The 23,657-nt window shown below is 39.1% G+C and overlaps 2 protein-coding genes and 1 long non-coding RNA gene across 4 annotated transcripts in view; 2 read left to right on the top strand and 1 right to left on the bottom strand.

The window, feature by feature from the left end:
• Positions 1 to 6,197: 6,197 nt before the first annotated feature.
• slc47a3 (solute carrier family 47 member 3) lies at positions 6,198 to 18,118 on the top strand. Its single transcript, XM_081614565.1, has 17 exons — positions 6,198 to 6,684; positions 7,512 to 7,613; positions 7,943 to 8,011; positions 8,801 to 8,949; positions 9,046 to 9,088; positions 10,782 to 10,826; positions 11,221 to 11,318; positions 11,399 to 11,496; positions 12,454 to 12,567; positions 12,654 to 12,721; positions 12,789 to 12,897; positions 13,796 to 13,871; positions 14,418 to 14,487; positions 15,223 to 15,355; positions 15,460 to 15,554; positions 15,650 to 15,692; positions 17,208 to 18,118. Exons 1-17 carry the CDS (start codon positions 6,553 to 6,555, stop codon positions 17,405 to 17,407), a joined length of 1,644 nt encoding a protein of 547 aa, XP_081470691.1. The 5' UTR covers positions 6,198 to 6,552; the 3' UTR covers positions 17,408 to 18,118.
• Positions 15,782 to 23,657, bottom strand: part of LOC103474157 (multidrug and toxin extrusion protein 1-like) — a 26,928-nt gene continuing 19,052 nt past the window's right edge. For both annotated transcript variants that reach the window (XM_008424935.3, XM_008424934.3), the window contains 16 exons: positions 23,287 to 23,388; positions 22,735 to 22,803; positions 22,503 to 22,651; positions 21,641 to 21,683; positions 21,481 to 21,525; positions 21,286 to 21,383; positions 21,102 to 21,199; positions 20,895 to 21,008; positions 20,741 to 20,808; positions 20,544 to 20,652; positions 20,387 to 20,462; positions 19,619 to 19,688; positions 19,357 to 19,489; positions 19,162 to 19,256; positions 18,131 to 18,235; positions 15,782 to 18,003 (listed from right to left, as the gene is read on the bottom strand). In XM_008424935.3, the coding sequence (XP_008423157.2) occupies positions 17,698 to 18,003; positions 18,131 to 18,235; positions 19,162 to 19,256; positions 19,357 to 19,489; positions 19,619 to 19,688; positions 20,387 to 20,462; positions 20,544 to 20,652; positions 20,741 to 20,808; positions 20,895 to 21,008; positions 21,102 to 21,199; positions 21,286 to 21,383; positions 21,481 to 21,525; positions 21,641 to 21,683; positions 22,503 to 22,651; positions 22,735 to 22,803; positions 23,287 to 23,388 (1,680 nt within the window). In that variant the 3' untranslated portion in view covers positions 15,782 to 17,697. The remainder of the gene's footprint in view (positions 18,004 to 18,130; positions 18,236 to 19,161; positions 19,257 to 19,356; positions 19,490 to 19,618; positions 19,689 to 20,386; positions 20,463 to 20,543; positions 20,653 to 20,740; positions 20,809 to 20,894; positions 21,009 to 21,101; positions 21,200 to 21,285; positions 21,384 to 21,480; positions 21,526 to 21,640; positions 21,684 to 22,502; positions 22,652 to 22,734; positions 22,804 to 23,286; positions 23,389 to 23,657) is intronic.
• LOC145554542 (uncharacterized) lies at positions 21,379 to 23,422 on the top strand. The gene is made up of 3 exons (XR_014090516.1): positions 21,379 to 21,492; positions 22,354 to 22,847; positions 23,289 to 23,422. It is a non-coding gene; the product is annotated as an uncharacterized LOC145554542 (long non-coding RNA).

Here is a 23,657-nt window from a genome sequence, read left to right as displayed (position 1 = left end):
ATCTTTTGTTTTTACAGTAAGTTGTTGACTGTTTTTGTCCCTCCAGAGACTTTTTCACAACACCGAGGCTTAACTTGGGCAGGAATAATGAGAAACAAAACTCAGCCGAGTCACCGCCGGCTTATAGTCCCCAAACAAAAAATAATCTCACTTTTATCATCCTCTGCTGTTTCTCAACCTTACACGACAATTATCCGTGTCTTAAAGCACCTAGCCGTGTCTCTGCGTCTTGCTAACTGACCTCTTGTCTCAAGCACAAATCAGACGTAATCCTGTAAACACCGTGTGGAAAACCACAATTATCCTGGACTAAAGCGCCACACCTCATGTATGCAGGCCATGTGTCATTGTGCCGCCGTGAGACGTTGTGTAAGCCCAGAGTCAAAGCGGCAATATAGTGCTCTATTGTTTTGCGTCATAAACATTATGGGCTCAAAGATGACATTTCATTTGGGTTTTACGGTCCCATTTTACACCCTTTGATAATTTCCACCTAAAGATAATTTGCTCAGATTTTTATAATAGAGCAACACAAAGAAGTGTTTTTTTTTTTTTTTTTAATCATGTAATCTGAAAAGTGTGGCATGTAGTTGCAATAAGAAATTAATCAATTAGACATAAATTAAAATGAGCTCGATAATTTCCACTGTGATGATTAAGATTTTTTTTTAGCGCAATTTTGCTCGCATCGATTTCATGATCCATTTTATTTATGGTTTTGGTTCTAAGTGGGTTTTTTTCCGTTTTATTTTTTGGTTGTGTTTTATTTAGGATATTTAAAATGTCTTCCTGTTTCTGTGTTAAGCGTTCTTTAGAAAAATAAAGTTGATTGGTCTTTGAGAGAGGGGAACTTGCATTATCATGCCATTGTCAATGACTTAAAAATGATCCCAAAACAACACAATATTATCGTTTATTGCAAGGATCGCTCGAACTATTTATTGTGCAGCAAATTTTTATTCATGGTGACAGGCCTATCTCTGAGACCCATTAATAATAAAAAACAGGCCATCAGACCTTTGAAACATGGTAGAAGAATAGATCCAGTTGGTATTGATCCAGTTGGTATTGGGAAAATGGATGGAGAAAATGCAGGATAATGGTGGAAGAAAACCTGTTAGAGGTTCCGAAGGTTTTAAGACTGGGTCAAGCTGGACAAAGACCCTAACCAAACAACCAGAGCTGCAATGGAAACGTTATCGCCAAGCCATTCAAGTGTTAGAATGGCCCAGTCAAAGTCAAGACCCAAATCGAGCTGAGAAACTGTGGCAAGGATTGCTGTACACAGACTCTGTGTAGCCAGTCTCACTTAGAGCTGTCTTGTGAAGCAGAGCGGTCTCTTGCTGTAGGAAGAGACATTAGCAATGTGAAGTGAAGTGAAGTCGGGTTTATTTGTTTAGCACATTTCGGCAACAAGGCAGTTCAAAGTGCCCTACACCTTAAAAACATCACAGTAACCAAGAAAATCAACGTTTCAGCATCTTTGGAGTTTTCTGGAAGTTTGCTCCAGATTTGTGGTGTATAGGAGCTGAATGCTGCTTCTCCATGTTTGGTTCTGGGGATGCAGAGCAGAAACAGAAGACCTGAGATCTGCTGGAAGGTTGATACAACAACAGCAGATCATTACTGTAATGCGGGCTAAGTCGATCGGTGATTTATAAACGATCAACAGTATTTTAAACTCTACTCTCTGAGCTACAGGGAGCCAGTGGAAGGACTTCAGAACCGGGGTGACGCGCTCCATCTTCCAGGTTTTAGTGAGAACGTCAGCAGCTGCAGCAGCTGTGCCGTCTGATTTTCTCCGGCTGAACCGTTGAGACACCGCTGCAGCAATCAATGCGACCAAAAGATGAACGCCACATGACTTTTCTGAAATTGCAGCAAACTTGAAATTCTCACATATGACAGAAAACTGCACTTGACCTCACCGCTGGCAATGTGCTCGCAGAAAATATGAATGCAGGGGTTACAAAAAACAACAACATAAGTCCTGACCTCTCTGCTGTTGGACAATTATCAGACGGTCGTCGTCTAACAGGCGCTCGAGTGCAAAGAGTCGTTCAGACCTCTATGATCTCAGATCCCAATTGGGAAGAATGCTTTTGTAATTACAGTGCCTTTCTCTTTCTTTGCTGCCTCCGTGCCACCCACTCATTATCCAATTCCAACACATCCCTATGTATTATACTCCACTCTATTGGCTAAATATACATGGGTGGCTTTGAACTCCTGCTTGCTTTCATTGGATTTCACGCAGCTCAGCTGACATAAGCAAAAAAAAGAAGAAGAAAAACAACAGCTTTTTGTAAACTCAAAATGACTTAATGAGGAATTCCTTTTTAGTTGCAGAGTAAGCAAGGAGCTAGCTTAATAAGTGGCCACCACGCAAACAGGCGTTTTTTTTGTTTCATGCACCTGTTGTATTTTAAAAGTATCTTTGCAAAGAGGATGCTTTGGAGCCACCTTCCCGTCTCCGCTGTATCGGTTACGCCCGGGCACAATGCGCCGCTTGTCTGATAAAAATCAATCCTCCGCTGAGGATAAAGACGTTTGTGAAGACACGGGCCTCTCTTAGCAATCGGAGAGCCCAATTTAGAGGCTAAAATACCCAAGGGACAGGACAGAGATTCTTTCTTCCTTTGTCTGCCGGGGGCCAAAGTACATTCATGAACATCCTTCCAGCTAATGTTCCTTTTATAATCATTTACCTTGATGGGATTCTAGGTAAATTATTACACTTTAATAGAAATTAAGTAACAGATAAAAACCAGAAATACTCACAAAGAAATACAATAAAGAAAAATAAAAGTGTTCAAAAACTTTAGATTTCATTGGTTTAGGATTAGTGCAGGTTTAGATTTAGTGCAACATAATGGCTAATGCGTGTGTTATCGCCACAAGGGAATACAGAGTGAGATTTATTAATATAGTGTTTACCAAAACATGCAGATTTTTCAATAAAACCATGAGGAATACAAACTGTCTAAAATGATCTCTATCTTTACAAACTTCAACAATCCTTATGTTTTAGTGAAATATTAATGCAGAAACCAGAGGCTATGTCCTGCACTATTGCAGTTTTAGTGCTTTAATAATATTTCTGTGTTCTATTTGTTCTGGTTAAATTTTGCTATTACATTCTAAGCGTAGAACCAGAGAACTATCAGACACAAACTTGCAGGTAATGAGAGTTTTTCCCCCTACTGCTCAATTCTATTCAGTTCAAAAGTACGAGTCACTTCATGTCAGTTCAACTAAATTGAGTTCACTTCAACTCGCCTCAGTTTAATCTGATTCAAGTTAATACAGCCTACTCAAAGTGGATCAAAATTCTGTTCCCTAAAATTAAGTTGAATTCTGGAACACAATATGAATTTCAATCCAATTTATAATTTCCATCAATTTAGCGTAGTTTGGTTTATTTCTGTAAATAAACGTCATTTAATCAAAATGAATTTCCCACTGAGCTTAACTAAACTGAACTCAATTCAATTCCAGGCCCCTAAGTGAACAACACATGTCATCAAGTTCAGTCCGGAAGTGAACTTGTACGAGATACAAGTTCAGTTCCAGATTCTGTTCTGCTATGTTAGAGAAAATGTAGGGCAAATGTGATTGGAGTGACTTCTTAGGGGGAAAAAGAAGGAAAAAAAAGCATCCAGGAGCTGCCGTGCTAGTGAACGTTCCGTTTCTGGAGGCGTGCTTTGCCTGCACCACAAAATTGCTCAAACACAGGGTAACAGATGATCGTATAAACACAGTTCATTTATGTTCTGCTCCGCAAACCTTCCACTAGGTTCCTCGCCCCGAGGTTCTCAGTATTGTTTTATTTAAATGGCACTTCAATCAGCTCAGGAGTTAGAGTTAAGCTATATTTATGCAAGCGTCTTACTTCTTTTAACTTTAATCATAAAAAAAAGTGCAGGCTTAGGTCATCTCTATCCGAAGTTCATCAAACTATATTTATTTATCCGTATCTACAGGACTGATGCAGATAAAACAAGCGAGATGAGCTTCTTTGCGTCTGTTCTGTTTTTATTTTTATTTTCTTCTATGCTCTGTTCTTTTGAGAAAATGTAAATGTAACTAAAGCATAAGTTGGTGTTTGCTGCAAAGCTCCAACTCTGTGATAAGTTTTGCTTTTTGTGAATTTTATATCGGCTTGAATTCACTAAAAACCTGCATTAACCTGCAATGTAAAGTTAACATATTACGTTTCCTTAGTCTAAGAGAAAACTGGCAAATGCTCTCAGATTTTGATAACGCAACAAAGCTAGCATATTATTGTTCAAAACAAAATACATTTTTTGCTTACCATTTTGTTGAAAAACGGAAGTCATTTGAACTAATAAACGCTCAAATGATTAAGAAGTATACTTTGAGATGCCTCTCATGTACACAATATTTCATCTTATTCAATTACATAGATTCTTCTCTTTACCATATTAAAGTAGCGCCCAGTTGCAACAGTCATTCCAAAAACTAAAATATACTAAAAATACTTTTTTTCTACAGTCACTACTTTACTTAATTATGAAAATTAACAGCATTTAAAAAAAAATTTAACCTTTTTTTAAGCAATTATGAAATAAAATATGGTCACTAAAGAAAGTTAAATGAAATGAAAATGTTTTTTTTACATCTTATTACATTGAAATGTTTAAATAATTTTAGAGAAATTATTCGTACAGATCTTGACTGATTGAAGCAATCATTTAATTCAGTTGAAAAGTTGTTCCTGACTCTAAGTATTGTTGACGTTTTTTAGCGGAGTCCCAACTTGAATCTGTTGAGAGAGTCGCGTGGGAGCTAAAAATTTGAGTGACAACAAAAGTCTTCCAACCTCAAAAACTGGAAACATTGCAGAAAATCTGGTCAGCAATTATTGGGTGCTTCATTACTGCAATGATGATTTCCAACTGATTATTAAAAAGCCTTTATGAACTTCTTGTTGAATGAAAATAACTTCAAATCAAAATCTGTTAAGGATATAAGTAATTTTGATTTTAACCATAGATGTGATCAATGTGGTGCTATTTACACAAGTGTTTGGTTTTGTTTCATTAGGTAATGTTTTATTAGGGCTGATACGAGCCTCATAAGTTTCTATGAAATTAAACAAATTCTCTAGGAAGTTAGTTCAGAAAATTGTGCTTATATTCGTGGCTTTGTTTTAATTATTATTATAATATATTTTTTACAATTGTTAACTAAATTAATCAATTAAAACTACCAAATCATTATTTAAGCGCACCGTAACTCCGGGTAGCCTACTGTAATGTTGGCTAGCTAGCATTTAGCTCCCTCTGGTGGTCGCTTACAGTTGCTACAGGAAATATTTCTTCCCCAGGATTCATAGGATCCTGCGACAGACTGGTGACCTGTCCAGGGTGACCCCGCCTCTCGCCCGGAACGTTAGCTGGAGATAGGCACCAGCAACCCTCCCGACCCCACTAAGGGACAAGGGTGTATAGAAAATAGATGGATGGATGGATTCATATGATCACTGTAATACCTTGCTGCTCAGAGGACGTTTTGTTTACTCACTTCATTTGTTCAATAGTTTGTTAGTATACCTAGCAAATCAGCCAAATCATATGGCAATACCTGTAATTGTCTTTTAAACTGAATGATGTGGGCAACAGGCTCAGCAGACAGAATCAGAACAATGAAGCCTGTATTCAAATTCTGTGACTTGGACATTTTGGTTAAAATGTTTTTTTCCTTATTCATTGAAGTTGGGTTGAGTATCCACACATTTTACTCAGGTAAGCGTAGCAATGCTTAATACTAATATTGCATCTACTGCTTATACATCTCAGTCCAGCTCTCCAAATAAAGGTTAAACGATATTAAGAGTAGCACTGTTGTGATGACTGAAGCGGGAACGTCGGAAGGAGTAGGAGCATCTTAAAGGGACAGAAGTCAATTTTAAGGAGTCAGCTGTGCCGTCAAATTTGTTTTAGGTTATGTTTGATACATTCAGCATATTTACAACAACTGAAGGCAACATTGTCACTATGTGCTGTAAAAAAACAACATATAATTTATAATTTATTGTAATAACTATATCAATTCTATTTTGCAAAAAGAAAGAACATTAAGAAAGAAAGGAAGAAACGACAAGAAGGTGAGTTATGATTAAGTTTCATATCCACCGGGATTGTCCTACAATGGTTCACCCGCGTGACGTCATACGACAGTTTGCACCAGGTTTCATCAGTCGTCGCGTTTTTTCACGTTCACATTCCGCATCTGACCAGGAGAGCTTCCAAGGAATCGTGTACGCTGTTGTAACAGGGCAAAAAAACGTTCCTGATAGGCGAAGTCACGGGCCACAAACTGAGTCACCTGGCAACAGCTTCTCACAGCTGGCCCACATTAAGAGGCCCACCTACAACAGCGGAAGACCAGAGAACTAGCGGATGTGCGCTGACTTCTCCAGAAGCTCTTCCTTGTCATTTTTTCCTCATAAGGAAGAGAAGCTTAACGAATCAAAAGTTCTTACTAAAGACGCGCCGAGACATTGTGAAGCTAGTTTTGACCTCAGACATGGACGGAAGCGCTCAGAGGACACCTTTTCCTGCGTGGACCGAGTGTTGGGCAGTAAGACGGATCCGCACGCTGGTTCCGTTGGGTTTTAAAGGTGAAATTAAAGAGCTGTCCAAGCTGGCCGCACCAGTGGTAAGCGTTCTGTGTTTAAATGAGCCGTCAGCCCTTTCTTAGAATACGTTAACTAAATCATTTTATAGCCCAGTATAAGTTATTTTTACATGACCGCAACCCACGGTTCTTACCGGACACTACACAGAATTTTATTTGGGCATCCTCTATGGAGCTACTTTAGGTGCAAAAGTATTTGTGTCTTGTAACTGAGAAGTTGAAGTTCCTGAGAAAAATTCTTTAGGAGTTTTGTAATTGTAGATTCTCCCACCCTTCATTCTTTCACAAATACAAAACAGCAGTTACAACCATTCCCCCTTTTCAGCACAAAACACAAATTATATTATTTGAGTCGCACTTAAAAAAAAATCTTACACTTATTCCCCAAATGATCCAAATGGTGCAAAATTAATCTGCATTCTTATATCAGAAAAAAAAACTTGGGAATATTTCTTTATCATTCACAGACACAAAACTATACTGTTCCCCTTCACAGATTATGTTCTACAAGGGACATATGTAAAAGTATTGCTCCAATATTTTTGCTCCACTCAGTTCAATACAGTTGCAGCAAAACTAATATATAATAATCTCTCTGTATTAAAATCTTCATGCAGATATTTATTTTGTAATTTTTGTTTTCTTAACACAGACACAAGTTGGTGAATGCAACTACGCAAAATTGCATATGCAAGTCACTAATCCTTCACAAATACTTTTGCATCAAAAATACCTCTGTCTGTTCTATGTTAAATGTTAAGCAATGTACATGGGTACAATTGAATTCTAAGTATGAACTTACAAATATGTTTGAGTTGTCTCAGATTTCTGTGTATGTCGACTTTCAGATGTTGGCCCAGTTCATGGGGTATGCTGTGAGTTTTGTCAGTACTGTTTTTTGCGGCCATCTTGGGAAGACAGAGTTGGCGGGAGTGTCTTTGGCCATAGCTGTAAGTAGAAAAAAAAAACCCAACTTCCTGTTGAACTAAATGTCCTGAACCAATTAAATAGTTTAATCCTATTTGCATCGGTCCAGCAGACTTAAATACACCAACAGCTTCACAAGCTTGATCAAACATGTAAAACCAACAAAACTTTAGTTTGCTCAGTCAGTGCAAATAGGAGTATAGCAGCCAATGTAATGTAAGAAACTGATGAAAGCAATAGATTGACTAGATTTAGCTGTAAGTAGAAAAAAACCCCAACTTCCTGTTGAACTAAATGTCCTGAACCAATTAAATAGTTTAATCCTTGTTTTTTTTTTTTGTTCCTTTCCCAGGTGATTAATGTCACAGGTATATCCATTGGTTTTGGGTTGGCATCAGCATGTGATACGCTGATATCACAGGTATGAGCAACAACCACTAATAACCAGACACATGTACATATGCATAGGCCACACTTGTCTATAAGCAGTAGATATCCACAAGGGAACAAGAGATATATTTACACAGAAATATTTTAACATTTAATGAAATATGAATCGGTAACACAAATATGTACAATAAGTAGGGATGCACCGATCCACTTTCTTGACTTCTGATACCGATATCTGATGTTTAGTATCAGGCAATACCGAACCTAATCAGTGCTGAACTGACTTCAAATGTCTCTTTAAAAACAACACAAAAAAAACAGACATAAATGTACCAAATTACAAATTTATGTGCCAACTCTGCACTGGTCCAGCAGACTTAAATACACCAACAGCTTCACAAGCTTGATCAAACATGTAAAACCAACAAAACTTTAGTTTGCTCAGTCAGTGCAAATAGGAGTATAGCAGCCAATGTAATGTAAGAAACTGATGAAAGCAATAGATTGACTACCTTCAATAAACCTTCTTTCAAATGGTTCAGAAGGTGGATTAGGAATTCTAAGTGAAATAAATAAAGCATGATGTTGCTCAGAACACAAAGCATAGATTTAGACTGAGTAGAAATGCCCTTATAAATCAGGCACGTTGTCACCAATACCTGATCTAGGACTGATACTGATACAGATATTGCAAATGTGCATTGTTAAAACCGTGTGAAAAATGTAGCAACTTACAGTCCGTACATATTAAACAAACTGGCTTGGCTGAAGTTTTATTAGCATTCTGCAATGGACTGAAATATCCCCTCTATATTTTTAGACCTATGGGAGCGGTAACCACCTGAGAGTCGGAGTCATTCTGCAGCGGTCCATCCTCATTCTGTTGCTGGCCTGTTTTCCCTGCTGGGCCATTCTCATCAACACTGAGCCCATTCTCTTGGCGGTCAGACAGGAGCCAGAAGTCGCCAGGTCAGCTAACTGTCTCTTAGGAACCACTCCATCCTTTGCTTCTTAGACTTGATAATAATGCTTGCTTTGATTTTTGACTGTGAAATCTCTCCATAGTTTGGCTCAGATGTATGTAAAGATCTTCATGCCAGCACTTCCAGTGAGTATGTTCTACATTTTGTCATTCCAGGCCTCCAATTGGCTTATTTCAGATAGAAAGTCCTAAAAGTTTAGTACTGTCACAGTCTGGATGTTGGACAGAGAACAAAAGATCCATAAAACACTAAAACTTGGTGATTTCTTAATTCACACTATGAAGAAAGATTCTTTTAGCTGCATTAAATTTTCCCCAAATTTAAATAAAACGTGCAGACATGACCTACACCGGTCTGTCTGTCAAGCTTCTCTCATGGGAAAGTAGAAGAGAATAGTGGTTCTTTGCTGGGGTAGATGAGATCGATGAATAAGATTGGCTTCACATGTAAGTATTGACCGATCACCGATCTCACAAAATTAAGGACATTGGTGCCGATAACTCGGCTGGCTGATAAATCAGTGCACCCCTAATCTGTTGACATGTTTTACGTCCATATGCTTGTGTACATTTATCTTATGTACTCTAGTCTGACCGGGAAACAGAGACTACACAGCTGTATAAAGTTATTGATTAACCCTCTAATCATAAATAAAATTTGTTTCATAAATGAAACAAACACTGTAAAATCATAAAGCTTAGAGTAGTTTCATATACTGTACACTATGGGGCTTAAGCTGCCTCTTCATGTTATGTAAAGTTCATATGCTAATGTTCACATTTGTTCTCTCATTTCTTTAACCCGCATTAGTAAGCTACTTTAAAAGGGCAGCATTATGTACAATCAACTTTTTTAGCTTTACATCTTATTATAATGTTATTTCTTCATTAAAAACATACCTGAAGTGTTGCCTTGATTCTTTCGTGCTTGTTTGAGAAATCCTTTAATCTCTCACGGTAACCATTCAGCAGTGCAAAACGCCTGGGTGGACCTAGCCCCACCTTGGAGCTGCATCTTTCAAACTTCCTCCTCACCAAGCATTTCTCCCTCTCGACTCCTCCACTCGGCTCCTTCAGACTAGCCAGCAGCAGTTGGCAAACATCTGGTGAAACTGCACATCTGCTGAGCTCATTATACGAGCTACTTCTCAGTGCAATGCTGGTAAAAAAGTTGCTAAAGGGTTAATAGAGGAGCCATGTTGTGATGATTTCCTGAAGACAGAGCAGGAGTTTTTAGAGAGGCCCAAATTGCAAGGCGTTAAATTACAAAGTCAAATTTCTTACATATATATTTGATATATACAGCATTTTTATAACAACTGAAGGCAACATAGTTATTTGATTGTGCTACAGAATAGCACAATATAACTGTATAATACATAATACTGCCCCTTTAAAACGTTTTTGGGAAAAAAATCAACGAGTCATGTCTATTACCATCATTCACATGTTATGAGAACTACAACATGAGAGACTAAATAAACTGCCAGACAACAGACAGAGCAACAGTTGCATAGCAAGGACAACATATGATAACATTAGGGAAGACAGTCTGACTCCTTTTGCAGGTGCTGAATAACATCTCCAGGAATGTAAACCTCGGCATGTCGGCTCAAAAAAATTCATTCTGTGAAAGTTCACAAGCAGTAAAATAAAAACATGACATAAGAATCAGATTAATAAATTCAGTAGACGTTATTATCGTGCTATAAAATAGTTCCACCATAAAAGCAAAACCTGGTGTTGATGCTGATTAAAGTAGATCTTTTGAAATTATGCCAACAATTTCAGTAAATCTCTTCTTTTTGTCATATTACAGGCTAGTTTCATGTTTTCCTTGGAATTACGATATCTCCAGAACCAGGTAGGTCCATTATTTTAACCCTACATAAGCTGAAATATTGCACTTAGATCTGGTGCAGTTGAACTATAGTGATTCACTTCCCATTTCCTAAAAGATTAGATGTGCAAAATGTGCAATATTCATTTATTATGTCAGATTTAAAGGGGTTTTGTCAACTATGAATTCAAATAGCAAAGGGGTCAGGGCGCCCTAAATGAGTATGGTACAAGAAATGAAAATAAAAAAAGAGAAATAGTAATTCTATCCATCAATTTTTATGTCTGCCGGATTGCAGGTGGTGGGTGGAGTCTATACGATTGAATTTTTTATCAACTTCTGTCCTTTCTTTGTTGGAGACAAGTCACTTTGAACATGCTAAGTTGCTAATTAAAAACATGTGGCGCTTTTATTTCAGGGCATCATCTGGCCGCAGGTCATTACAGGGCTAATTGTCAATCTGCTCAACGCCCTCATTAACTACATTGTGCTCTTCGTATTGAAAATGGGAGTAGCGTGAGTGTCTCACACATTTATTATTGTATTTTACACAAATGCATACATATTAAACAAGGGCATATTTATATGATCTTCAGGGGCTCCGCTGTTGCCAACACTTTGTCTGAGTTTGCCTTGGCTGGATTCCTTTATGCTTACATCATGTGGAAAGGTCTTCACAAGACAACTTGGGCAGGTGACTAAATAATTGTGATATTGTCATTTAATGGTGAATAGCAGGACCCAAATGACAGGAGGGGAAAAGCAGCAAGCAGCACTGAGGGGGTGCGATTAACTGAAGTTGAACTGAAGAGATGGATGAATGGCTGACAGAAGCTGTGCTTCCATTACAAATGTGCACACATTTTTGTCAATATTCTGTTAATGTAAACAAAAAACAAAAAAAAAACACGTTTTGCAATTGCAATGTTTCCACCAAATAAGAAATAAAATTACACGTGAATAAGGCTGTGAACATAAGTATTAAAACTCATGGTGGTGACGGATGTAAACAGGGTGGCTAAACAGATCAGCTGGCACTCATCATCTGACCGCCATCAGCGGTTGGCGTCTTATTCAGGCATTGGCGCGACAAACCCCTTACGCCCGGGAGCGTCTGTGTGTGCGCTGTTTTGGGTTATTGTAGTCTGCCAATTTACAGAAGAGCTGTGGACTCAATATGTTTTAATGACATGCAACTTTTCATGAACTGTGTGACGCTAAGAGAGCTCTGGTGGAGCCAGCTGTACATTGTCCGAAAAGAACTAATCATTATCCTCCTACTACTTCCTGTTGTCGTCCGGCTGTTGATCATGTGACTCGTGTGATGCGAACAGAAGTGTTTCCATTGCAGTTTTTCCGAACACATCTAGTTGTGGGTTTAATTCTGTCTTCCTCCGATCATACGTTACCTACTAATCTGCGTATCAGTGTGTGAATGTGGCTCTGGTCCAAAGTGCTTTGAGTGGTCAGTATAGAATACACAACACCTAACGGTCATGCCAATCTTTTTTGTTAATAAATTAGCCTAAATTTGAAACATGAATATGTTTTATTCATATAATCCGTGTGAGCTGAAGAGTTTGAATAAGTTTTTGTACAACACTAACCATGGATAATATGCATTTAACTTCCTTTCTTCTATCATATATAGGCTGGTCCAAAGAATGCCTCGCCGACTGGAAATCTTATATCCAATTAGCTGTTCCTGGAATGGTCATGATGTGTGTGGAGTGGTGGACATATGAGATTGGAGGTTTTCTGGCAGGTAATGGCCTATCCCAAATTACAAATGTGAAGATGTTTTGCTTTCTAAAACAACTTTGGAATCTAATACCTGTATCGGTTTGAAAGGTCTGATAAGTGAGGTTGAGCTTGGAACGCAGTCGGTCGTATACCAACTGGCAAATATTGCCTACATGGTGAGTTTTTTGAAGCTAGCAGTGAAGAAAAGATTTTCAAATTGATAACGTTTTTACGTTTTGGTAGTTCCCGTTGGGTTTCAGCATTGCAGGCAACGTGAGAGTCGGAAACGCTTTGGGAGCCGGAGAAACGAAGCAGGCAAAGCTGTCTGCGAAAGCTACAATGTTCTGTGGAGGTCAGTGAGCACTTAAATCATATACGTATTTAGACTTCTTTCTCACTTTTTGAGACACTTAAAAGTGATCCGATCATCTGTAGTAAAACGCTGAGTCAATGCTAGGCCAAAAAAATAAATAAATTATTTGAGCTTTTTACTGCAAAAACACAAAATAATGCCAAGTGTTTTGGTCTAGTTTCTAGTGTAAACATCATAATGTGGTTGAAATACGATTAAATTACATTTTGGTCCCTCCTCTCCTCCCCAATTTAACATTTACACACACATGTGGAAATGGGTGCAAACAGATGGGGAAATTATACAACTGTAGATCTTTGAAAAGCATTAGTTGAGCCTCCTGCATAACCAAGAAAAATGCAGCAAGGCGTTGTGAATGGTAAGTCAACAATAAAAATAAAACACTTGTCGTTTCTAGTAGCCATTGTACAGCACATAAAACGCTAAAACCAGCTCACCAAATGTGCCGGAGCTCCGCTTGGGTTGCTAGGAGAAGGACTAGGTAATAGTCAATTATAACTTAACAGTCGGGAGGTTTTGAGACATTTTCCAGACAAAAAAACTTAACTTTAGTCAAAAACCAGCTTTTCGATGTTTGGTAGTTCTTGGACTGCTTTTAGAAGCAGTAGAAATCCAAATGGATTCTATAAAAAAGTGTTACATTTCTGAATTTGGTATAATATGTCCCCAATTTAAATGCCTTGAGCAAAATTATTATGGCAAAGATGGTGAGTTTTTTCACAGGATCTGAAAGCTTGGAACCTTTAACGTAATATGTGAAAACATGATTTAATAAAGTAAAAGTTCTTCTTTTCCCACAATCCCTATACATGTTCTTTAGCAGCAGCATAGTAAGTGTGTGTTGTTAGCTCACTTGGCATGTTGCCCTTTACAACAGGATCTGTGTCCGTTTGCTTGGCAGTCCTCATCGGGTGTCTGAAGAATCATATCTCTTACATCTTCACATATGATGAGTAAGTACATGTTTAAATATTAACCCAACTGGAGTCAGTCCTGTTTGAAAGGTGAAGTCACACGCTCGAGTGCTGAAGAGATGACTCAGATTGGCCTTTGAGCATTAAAGTAGGCCTTATCTAATTGTAAACCTGTGAACCTGGCTGACATATTGTGAGGCATAAAAACTAGGTCCAAAGGTTTGTGTCATTTGTAATAATTTGCTCTATATCAGTGTTTCCCAACCCTGGTCCTCAAAGCACACTGACCTGCATGTTTAAGATGTTCCCCTGCTTCAACACACCCCATTCAGATGATTGCAATTCAGCAAAACCCTGTTAATCAGCCATCAGTTGAAATCATGTGTGCTGAAGCAGGGGAGCATCTAAAACATGCAGGTCAGTGTGCCTTAAGGACCAGGGTTGGGAAACACTGATCTACACTGTGTCGTTTCAGGAAGAAAAACAGCCACATTTGTTAATGAGATTAATAAGAATAGCTTTTGTATCTTTATAAATATCATCATAGTACTATAGTGATGTTTACTACGTATATTTTTCTTTCAGGCAGATTAGGGAAAGGGTTGCAGAAATTATATCTTTTTATGCTCCATTCATCATCCTGGATGCCATGTCTGTAAGTATCTTTGTCATTTCCTACAGAAAAACGTCTAAAAGATCACAAAAGTATACTCACAGTAAAGTAGATCTAAAAAATGCACATACCCCTGAAGCCTTTGTGATGACAATTATATCATTGTGAATCACTGAAAAACATTTTAGACCTTTTAATGTATGTGTTCAATTGAAAAACAAATCTGTTTACATGAAAGAGTAAAGAAAAGATTATGCTAAGATGACTTGTTTGCGTAAGTGTGCACACATTTTATCCCACCAAGACAAATGTCTTGGACAAATGTCTTTTCTCAGATGTGCGTTTCAGCTCAAACCACAGTTTGCAAAAATGGTTATGGTCGAAAGCATCTCACTGAGTAAAAGCATCAATCAGGAGAGGGTTACAAAAGAACAGCATTTCAGTGTATGTACTCTTTGGCAAAGTGGGAACAGTGATCAGTAAAAGAACGATGTTGATGATGCTGACATAAAACTGGCAGAGATAAAAGATAAAAACTTTTTGGCGAATCTTCCAATCGTCCAACAGGAACAACGAAGAAGCTGTCGGACTTTTTGGCAAGCACTGGTTGTGTTCCTTTTAGAGTAAACATTCCCTTTGCTCTCCATGTGTACTTTTGCTTTATTTCACCCTAATCAGTCTAAATTTTTACATCACAAGAACCTGCCATTTTTAGAGGGGTGTGTATCTTCACTTTTTGTGAAGTCTAATCTTTTCTTTTACACTCTACATGACCAGGCTGCCTCTGGTGGGATCATCAGAGGGGCGGGTAAACAGAGAGTTGGGGCTATTTGCTACTTCTTGGGATTTTATGGCATTGGATTTCCTATTGGAATCCCCTTGATGTTTGCTGCCAAACAAGGAATAAAGGGTAAGATTTAAAGTTAAAAAGCATCTCATAACAATGAAATTCTAAGACTTCATTTAGATTTTAAAATTGATCTGACATGATGCATAATATCTTTCTTTACCAAGGTCTATGGACTGGCCTTGTTACCTGTGTGTCACTGCAATCCACATTCCTGATTTTCTATCTGCTCAGGATGAACTGGAAGACGGCTACAACAGAGGTTCGCATTTCAAGTTAAATGTTGCTTATTCTAAAACGCCAAAGTTTTTTTTTTTACTTCAATAACAGAGATTTAAACATGATTTTATCTTTCAGGCTCGGATCAGAGCAGGCGTGATGGGCAGTTCTTCAGACACAAGTAAGTAGGAGATGCTTTACTACTTTTCCCCATTCATGTAGATGATTTCTATCAATGTGGACCAATATGAGACCATCAACACAATGCAGTCATCACTAACAGATACATTTATTAATCAAAGACAACAACAGATTATTCGTCATTAACAATCACCTACAACAGCCCAAAGAAGGTTGCAGAATCAGTTTCCTATCTATGGCCTTAACCCAACAACAAACAAATGGGGAAAAACTTAAACAAGACCAACAATCAGTATTATCAGGAAGCTTGAAAAGAAGAGAGCAATAGTTCTCCTTTTTCTTTGGTTTCTATCATGAGGTCATCAGACCAGGGTCACCTAAAGGAGAAAACAGACAATCTGATACGTGATCACCATCAGAGGGAAATGATTATTCATTGGATATCATCCACTGTGTGTGCATGGGTGAAACCAAGACAGAGGGAAACAAGTTATACTGCACTTTTAAATGCAAGTTTCAGTCACAGGAAAGTTGTCAGACGCTTCATAGGCATCGTCTCAATAACGGTTTAGTTCATACAAATGTCTCATTTTCTGCAAATGTTATGATTTTCAGTTAAAGACTAAAAGAAGTTGGCACATAATGTTCCATTAAACTTCCACTTCCCTAATTTTTAACACAATTTACTGTGTTAAACATTTTGCTAAGTCATCCTTATAGTAGTCTATAAAGCCAGACGTCCCTAAAGACACTCTCCAGGGCTCCAATATTTTTCCAGTCCAGAAAGAATATAAAAGTGTAAGAGGGGTGGAATTTAGTAGATAAGCCAGGTTTTCAGAAGTAATTCCTAATATCTGGGAAGTAACCTCTAAGTTCAAGAACTATAAGTACAGCAAAGTAAGCTCCAAGTTCAAAAAATATAATTAAAGTTCTAGAAAGTACAATTTAAGTTCAAGAAAAAAAACCTCAACACTTTAAATTCTGGGAAAGTACAAACTGCATCATGCAACAAGCCAGCCAGAAGGTACTTTCCCCAGGTGACTTCCCCATAATAAGCAGCAGCTCTTCCCATGGTAAAAATGCTAAAGGCATGTACTTGTACACAAGTCCAGAGGACCCCAAAGTGCTTCACACTACATTCATTCACCCAGCCGTCTCCACATGTATCTCATAGCACATCAAAAGAACTGTTCTTCCCCTCAGCTCCTTCTCAAGCATGTTGACGAACAGTGTAAACAAGCTCAAACCCAATGCTTCCACAGAAAATACCCAGGCAAGCAGCTCAGCCAAAAGTCTTGCTCTCTCTGTGGGTAAAGATATGGTCTGTTGTTCCCTAACCTGGGGAGAAACTACTTTGCTTTTCCTACATGTAAATTTCCACAACCATTGGAATCATGTTGCCGAGGTCTCTGGGTGACGCTTAACAATGGACTCCTGTCTGTTTAATGATCATTAGCTGGTCTCTTCAGTTTTAATAAAGCATCAGACAAGCTAACAGTTACACATCATGTTCCAAAAGAGTCTAAATGTGTGTCTTTCACATTTGCACGAACAGGTCCCCAATCAGAAGACGCAGATCATTCGCTAAGCGTGACGGACACCATGGATCTGGTTGACACAGAAGAGGTTTCGCTGGAAGTCCAGCCCTCCTTCAGGAGCCTGGTTCTGCGAAGAGGTTTAGCTCTGGCTGGGATGCTATTGATCCTGGCTGCTGGGATCATCATAAACCTGCTGGTCACGAACTTGGTTACTTGACTGAGTAAAGTGCCATCGGAGTGAGCGAGCAAAGTTCTTTGCCTCAACCGGAAAGCAAAACATAGTCGTCTGCGACTCGGGACGCAGCCTGACAGGGGAAAGGTGTAAGGTGATCAGCAGGAAGCAAAGAGGAAACAGAAAGAGCAAAAATAGCATGATTATGACTTTTAAAGCGAGATTGTTCTCTAGAATGACGAGAGTTATCTCGAATTAGTATATGGATCGTTACAGTCATGTATTGTCAGAGAGAGCTGAGTCAAACTGAAGACGGTTCAAACATCAGCTCCGACTCACTTTGACTGTCCATTAGGGACCAGCACAGTGGAGAAAATTGGATCAGGCTGATGCGTCGCATTGATCCGACCTGCTGCGGTGCGGTTGCCCTCTGCAGACCAGAACTCTGGCAAAGGAACAAGGAAGTGCACGACTGCTCCGACAGCTAGTAGAGCCACCGCGGCTAACACGGCGAGGCCTCTGCGGACGATCAGCTGGGTGGTGGAGAGGTGGCCGTCTGTTCGGCTGACCTCACGGCCACCTGGCCTTTCAGCATGTCCGTCCTGATCCTCTGTACCAACACATATGTATCCATCTGCTGACTGTGGAAAAGAATACTGTCACCCTTCTGTTAATTTTCTTCTGCTGAAGACCAAAATATGGGTATTAATTTACACAAAGAAATTAAACTGGTAAATAAAAATGTTTTAAATTTCAGAGTGTGATTACTTTTCCATTGCAGGCCGTCTGACCTGCAGCAGTTCCCTCGGCGTCTGCGAGGCCAGCGGTGCTTAGTAATGTCATGTTGGTGGTTTTCTGAGCTCGTTTCACAGCCTTTAAGAGAAGAACAGAACGTCAGAAGGTTTCTACGCTCAAGCATAAAGGATCACATTCACTCTCAGGTTTTACGTGATCCATGAAAGATTATTTTCACCCTGCGAACTTTGTTTTGCGATTTGTCACACTGCAACCACAAACATCCACGTCCTTTATTTGGGAAGTAGGAACAGAAAAGTGCTACACTGAGACATGATCAGGGTTTTCCTGTTTTTTTTGGGGGCGGCGAGGCTTGTACAAATATAAAAACTTAAAGTGTAGCAGGTATTTCTAGCTTGCACACCTGAGTAAATACATTGTACACCACCCCATTACTGTAATTGCATGTGCTTTGTTTGTCTTTTCGAGTGAGGCTCTACTTGGAGATTGATGGAACGTTTTGAACGTTTCTGAAAAGAGTTCAGTTCTAGTGGATGGAACGCCTTTGTGAACAGATATTTTCAAAACTTTGTCACCAAATTTGATTTAGGTTTGGACTCTAACAGAAGCATTCATACCTAAACGTAAGAATTATTTTCTGCAGTGACTGCAGTTTATTTTATGTAAAAACAAAAAACAAAACGTCTTGGATTTTGCAGACACTCTGTCACAGTAGAGATGATCATACTTCTGTCTTTTTACTTATTTTCTGTAGCCCATAGCTTTAAGTACTAAAATCCTATCCATGCCTCTGGCGTAGGCTTGGTAAAGTTGATTAAATGCTTGCTGTTCTTATTTGATTATGTTCCTAATGTTCTTGGCAAATTGGTCAATCCATCTTCCCATTCGCTCTTCCCAGCTGTTGATTTTCCCCAGCTGTTGATTTTTGCCCAGCTGTTGATTTTGCCACTAATAACCTATAACCCTCCTTGTTTAAGTTGAACTTCAATAAAATACTTAAAAATTTGTGGGTGCGATGTGACAGGATGTGCTGTTTACCATACCTCCTCTGTCACTTTCTCCCAGTTCAGTCTGAAGATGACAATAATGTAGAAAGTTGATTGCAAAATGACACAAACCAGCAGTCCCAGCCAAAAACCTGTGTGGAAAAGAACAACTTGGGTAAGTTCAAAATGGCTTCTTTCTCATAAAAAAATAAATCATAAGAAATCTACAAACAAGTACCAGAGTTTAAATACCTAAAACTCTCAGTTTTGCGACAAACATGAAAGTGACACTCAGTGTAAGGCCTATGCAGTAGTATCCCACGAAGTTAGCCACAGCAGGTATCTTCTGCTTGCCTGTGCCCAAGAAGATGCCAGTGCAAACCCCCTGCAGGTATGAAACGCATGTCAGTCTGCATGCAGCTTTACTTTCTGACAGTTTCAGGCTGGACGCTCCTGAAGTTATGCGCAAATGTTTAAGAGTAAAAAAAAAAAAGAAAACAGCAATAGGACTCACCACAAGACCATCAAAGAACTGAAGGAAACAGTAGGCATTCATCAAATGAGAGACCAAACCTATGATCTTCCTGAAAGTAAGATTTAGTCATTTGAGTACGTGACAGTATTTTAAACGGAGTGTTACTGTTACTGAAAAGTAAGAGCTGAGTGAAGGTGTGAAGTTTGACACAAAATTGGTGTCAAATTTTTGTGCAGCAAATTTGGCGTCAAATTCACAAAATTTGACACCAACGTTCATGCTGTGAAAAATGTTTCGTTTGTGCCGCTGTCATTTTAGAGATATTCATAAATGTTTCCAGAGGTCATCAAAGGTCAACCAGTCCCACTGCATTTACAAAATCAAGCAAATTTGGTTGATTTTTCCACTAATAACACAGTTATTATCAGTGCTACAAATGTTTTAGCACAATTAATTTATATCAATTTCGTTTGAATTTTTTTTTTTATCTTAAAAATCATAACGCCACAAATGGTTTTTGCTGCGCAAACGTAGCACAGTTGCTTGACCCTGTATTTCATTTGATTTCATAAATGTACATTTGATGACCTCTGGAAACATTTGATGACCTCTGGAAACATCTTTAAATTGACAGCGACACAAACGAAACATTTTACAGCACAAACATTCCACTTAAAATGAAATTTGGTGTCGTTAAATGGCACCAAATTTGACGAATCGTCCAGCTTCACTTGACGACACCAAATTTCATTTGGTGTCAAAATTTAGAGGGCCGAGGGAGATACTAGCAGAGCTGTCCAGACTCACTCGTCAGACGTGAAGATGAAGCCGATCACCGTTTTGGAGCACCCAAGCACAACTCCTTCCACAACCGCAAAGGTAGCTGCACGACAAGAATTGAGGAATCGAACAAGTAACACCCGCGAGAAATGGAAAAAGCTGTAATATGAACGTTTTTACTGACCTGCGAGACAGAGGGACACCTTGCTGGTCAGAAGGGCCCTGGCGCGGTCTCCTGCGCCCAGAGCATTCCCCACTCTAGCGCATGTCGCTGCTTGAAGGCCGAGTGGAAACTGCGTGTTCAGGAATTACAACAAAGTGTTTGAGTCGATAACTGTTGAAAAATGAGTCGGCACTGCTCTGAGGTCCAGTCGGTCCTACCATGTAGGTGATGAAAGCGATCATTATCACAGCATGCTGGGCTGCCAGCTCGTCCTCACTCAACATTCCTGATTGTTACAAACAAACAGGAATGTTTTTTTTTTTAAATCGTTATCATTATATACGATGTGAGTTTATTCGGTATCTATATTACCTGCAAAGAAGCCACCAAGTTCATAAACCCACCACTCAAAACACTTCATTAAGGTACTGGGGAGGGCCAGTTTCATGTAGGAGCCCCACTCCTGTAGTGATTCCACAGACCAGCCTGCAGGGGGCGACACAAACCCATTTATGTTTTTGAAAAATTTGTTTAAAATCTCAAAACATTTCCACCGCTGTGGGTGACACCGTCCCTCACCTTCCCATGTTTTTACATGCAGCCTCTTCCACCGGATATAAGCGAACAGAAAAGAACAGATGTATATCTGAGACAGAGTGTTTGCCGCAGCAGAGCCACTGCAACACAGACGCAGCAGCGAGATAATGAGAGTGAGCGTTATCGTCCTGTTCACATGTGTCTGGAAAAGAGTGTGCATGCTGACCTGACTCCCAGGTTCAGCCAGTAAAGCAAGAGGTAGTTTGTGGCGACATTTGCTACGTTTGCCACGGCGGCTGTGTAGAGCTGTGGCAGGATTATACCCTAAGTACGCAAAAAAAATAAAATAATAATCAGCATGAATTCAACAAGATTCGCAACATTTCAATAAGCAGTGTTTGCGTCAAACCGCTGGACACACCTGGTTCTGCAGGTAAGACACTTGAAGGTTGTGTAGAAACATTGCCTAAAACGAAAGACGTTTTATTTGTCTTATTGATATCATTTTATGACACAGACACTGGTAAAAAAGAAAAATAATAATGAAAGCTTGTGTTTGTTAGAATAAATGTGTGACTCACTGGCACAGCGGGGAGGAAGGCTGTTATATACAGCTGAGCAATTCTGTCAACAGACACGACAGGGTTAGCTTAGGAAACAGCTGGTTTTTATTCAGCTGAAAAGTCTTTTTTTTTTTAAATCCCCACTGTATTGCTTAAAAATGCTCTCAAATCTGAAGAAAATGTCATTTGATAAACAGGGTAGAATTTTACACAGAAATACATTAAAATAGCTTGATAGAGAAATTGAGCAAATTCATTGTGAATGTGCTGAAACTCTTGCTCATAATTCCAGTTTTAATATTCTTGGTCAATTCTGTCCATATGGAAGATTAAAATGCTCTGGCGCTCACGTTTTAAAGAAAATAATATCTATATTTTTTATCATAAAAGATAGAGAAAAAAACAGATTTGTGCCTCAAAAGTAATTAAAAGATACTTTCTGTAATTTATGAAAAACGATTCTGTAACTTGGAAATAATTTATTTGCACCAACAGGTTACGTTTGGGAACAAAGTGAGTTCTTTATCTCTAAAGTAACATATGATACAAAATTAATTCCCAGAGACCCAGTAATTACTATGAAGTGATGCTGTAAGCTCCAGAAAACTTTATTAACTAAGTGCAGTACCAGGACATTAACATGTTAATTTCAATGAATTCATTACATCGATTTTGACCAATAAAACGCATTCTTTTATTCTGGGCGGAACCTTTGTGTTTGTGTGTTTCAGGTACACCTGTAAATCTGACGCACAAGTGACATCCTTTATCAACAGCATTGGATGACACAGGCGCTTCTCTTGGCCCACAGAGGGTTAATTTTTGCTTCATAAAACAGCCTGATGGGACGCAGTGCAACATGTTTATGTCAGTGAGGTACCTGGCCACCTCAGGGTCCTGCCCCACACACAGCAGGACGGGCTGTGCGTTGATGAGCAGCCCCCAGCAGGGCAGGCAGAACAGCAGCAGGACGATGACGCTCCTCTGAAGGATCACGCCCACCTGCAGCAGGTTCCTGCCCCCAAACGTCTGTCAAACATCACACACATTTTAAACTCCAGACCTGAAAGAAGCTCTGATGAAACTGACATATGACAAAATGGCTTCCAGACCTGAGATATGAGAGTATCACACGCCAGGCCCAGACCATACCCTGTGGCTGCAGTGGTAACATTGATGGTCTGAAAGGAATCCACAATGTTTTACGTGTCATTCCAAAGCAAAGGTATGATGCAATACATTTAGAAACAACCGTCATATGACGAAATCTTACAAAGTATTTTTGGTCTAGCGTCTACTGCAAATATTTTAGTACGATTGAAATAAAACAAAACGAGTAAGTTTTTAGTAAAAGATAGAAGCTTGTTTTAAGTGAATAACTCCTCAACATTGATGAAACAGTGCCAGGTCCACTAGCAGATTATTTCACTTATAATAAACAATTTCCCCCAAGTTATAAGTGTAAATAATCTGCCAGTTTAATTAGCACTTTTACATCAAGAGAAAGGAATATTTGACTCTGAACATGCTCCTATATCTTGCTGAAAAGTTACTGAAAAATTAGTAAGTGTACCAAGATATTTGCACTAGAAACTGTAACCAAAAAATACCTTTTTTGTGTTTATGCAGTGTATAATCATCGCTTCATTTTTCTGATCACTTACAGCAGAAGCCAACCCGTAGCCGGCCATCACGTTGTTCCCTAGACGCCCACAGAACATTGTGACCACAAAAGGCAGGAGGTAACTTAGGATTCGAGACAGCAGCTGGAAAGAAAAATGCTAACATCAAAGGTGAAGCAGCCACCAGGGGACAGATGATATTACAGTAAGCACAAATTGCAATTAATTATTGTTGTCAACAGCTTTGGATTTGATAAATGAGCTTTGACAATGGCATTTTTCCCCCTCCTTCATCAGTCAGTGACTAAATTCTGCCAGATGCTGTCCTGGCTGTAAGGCTAACACCTCTTCTGTCTTTCCTTGGCCGAGAACGTCGATCATCTGGTGTAAACTACGCGGTCAGAACGGGGCAT

Source organism: Poecilia reticulata, chromosome 13 (assembly GCF_904066995.2).
Source record: "Poecilia reticulata chromosome 13, P_reticulata-male-v2, whole genome shotgun sequence".
Classification (NCBI taxonomy): Eukaryota; Metazoa; Chordata; class Actinopteri; order Cyprinodontiformes; family Poeciliidae; genus Poecilia; species Poecilia reticulata.
The sequence above is the reverse complement of the archived record's forward strand: the minus strand, read 5'-3'. Positions and strand labels throughout refer to the sequence as shown.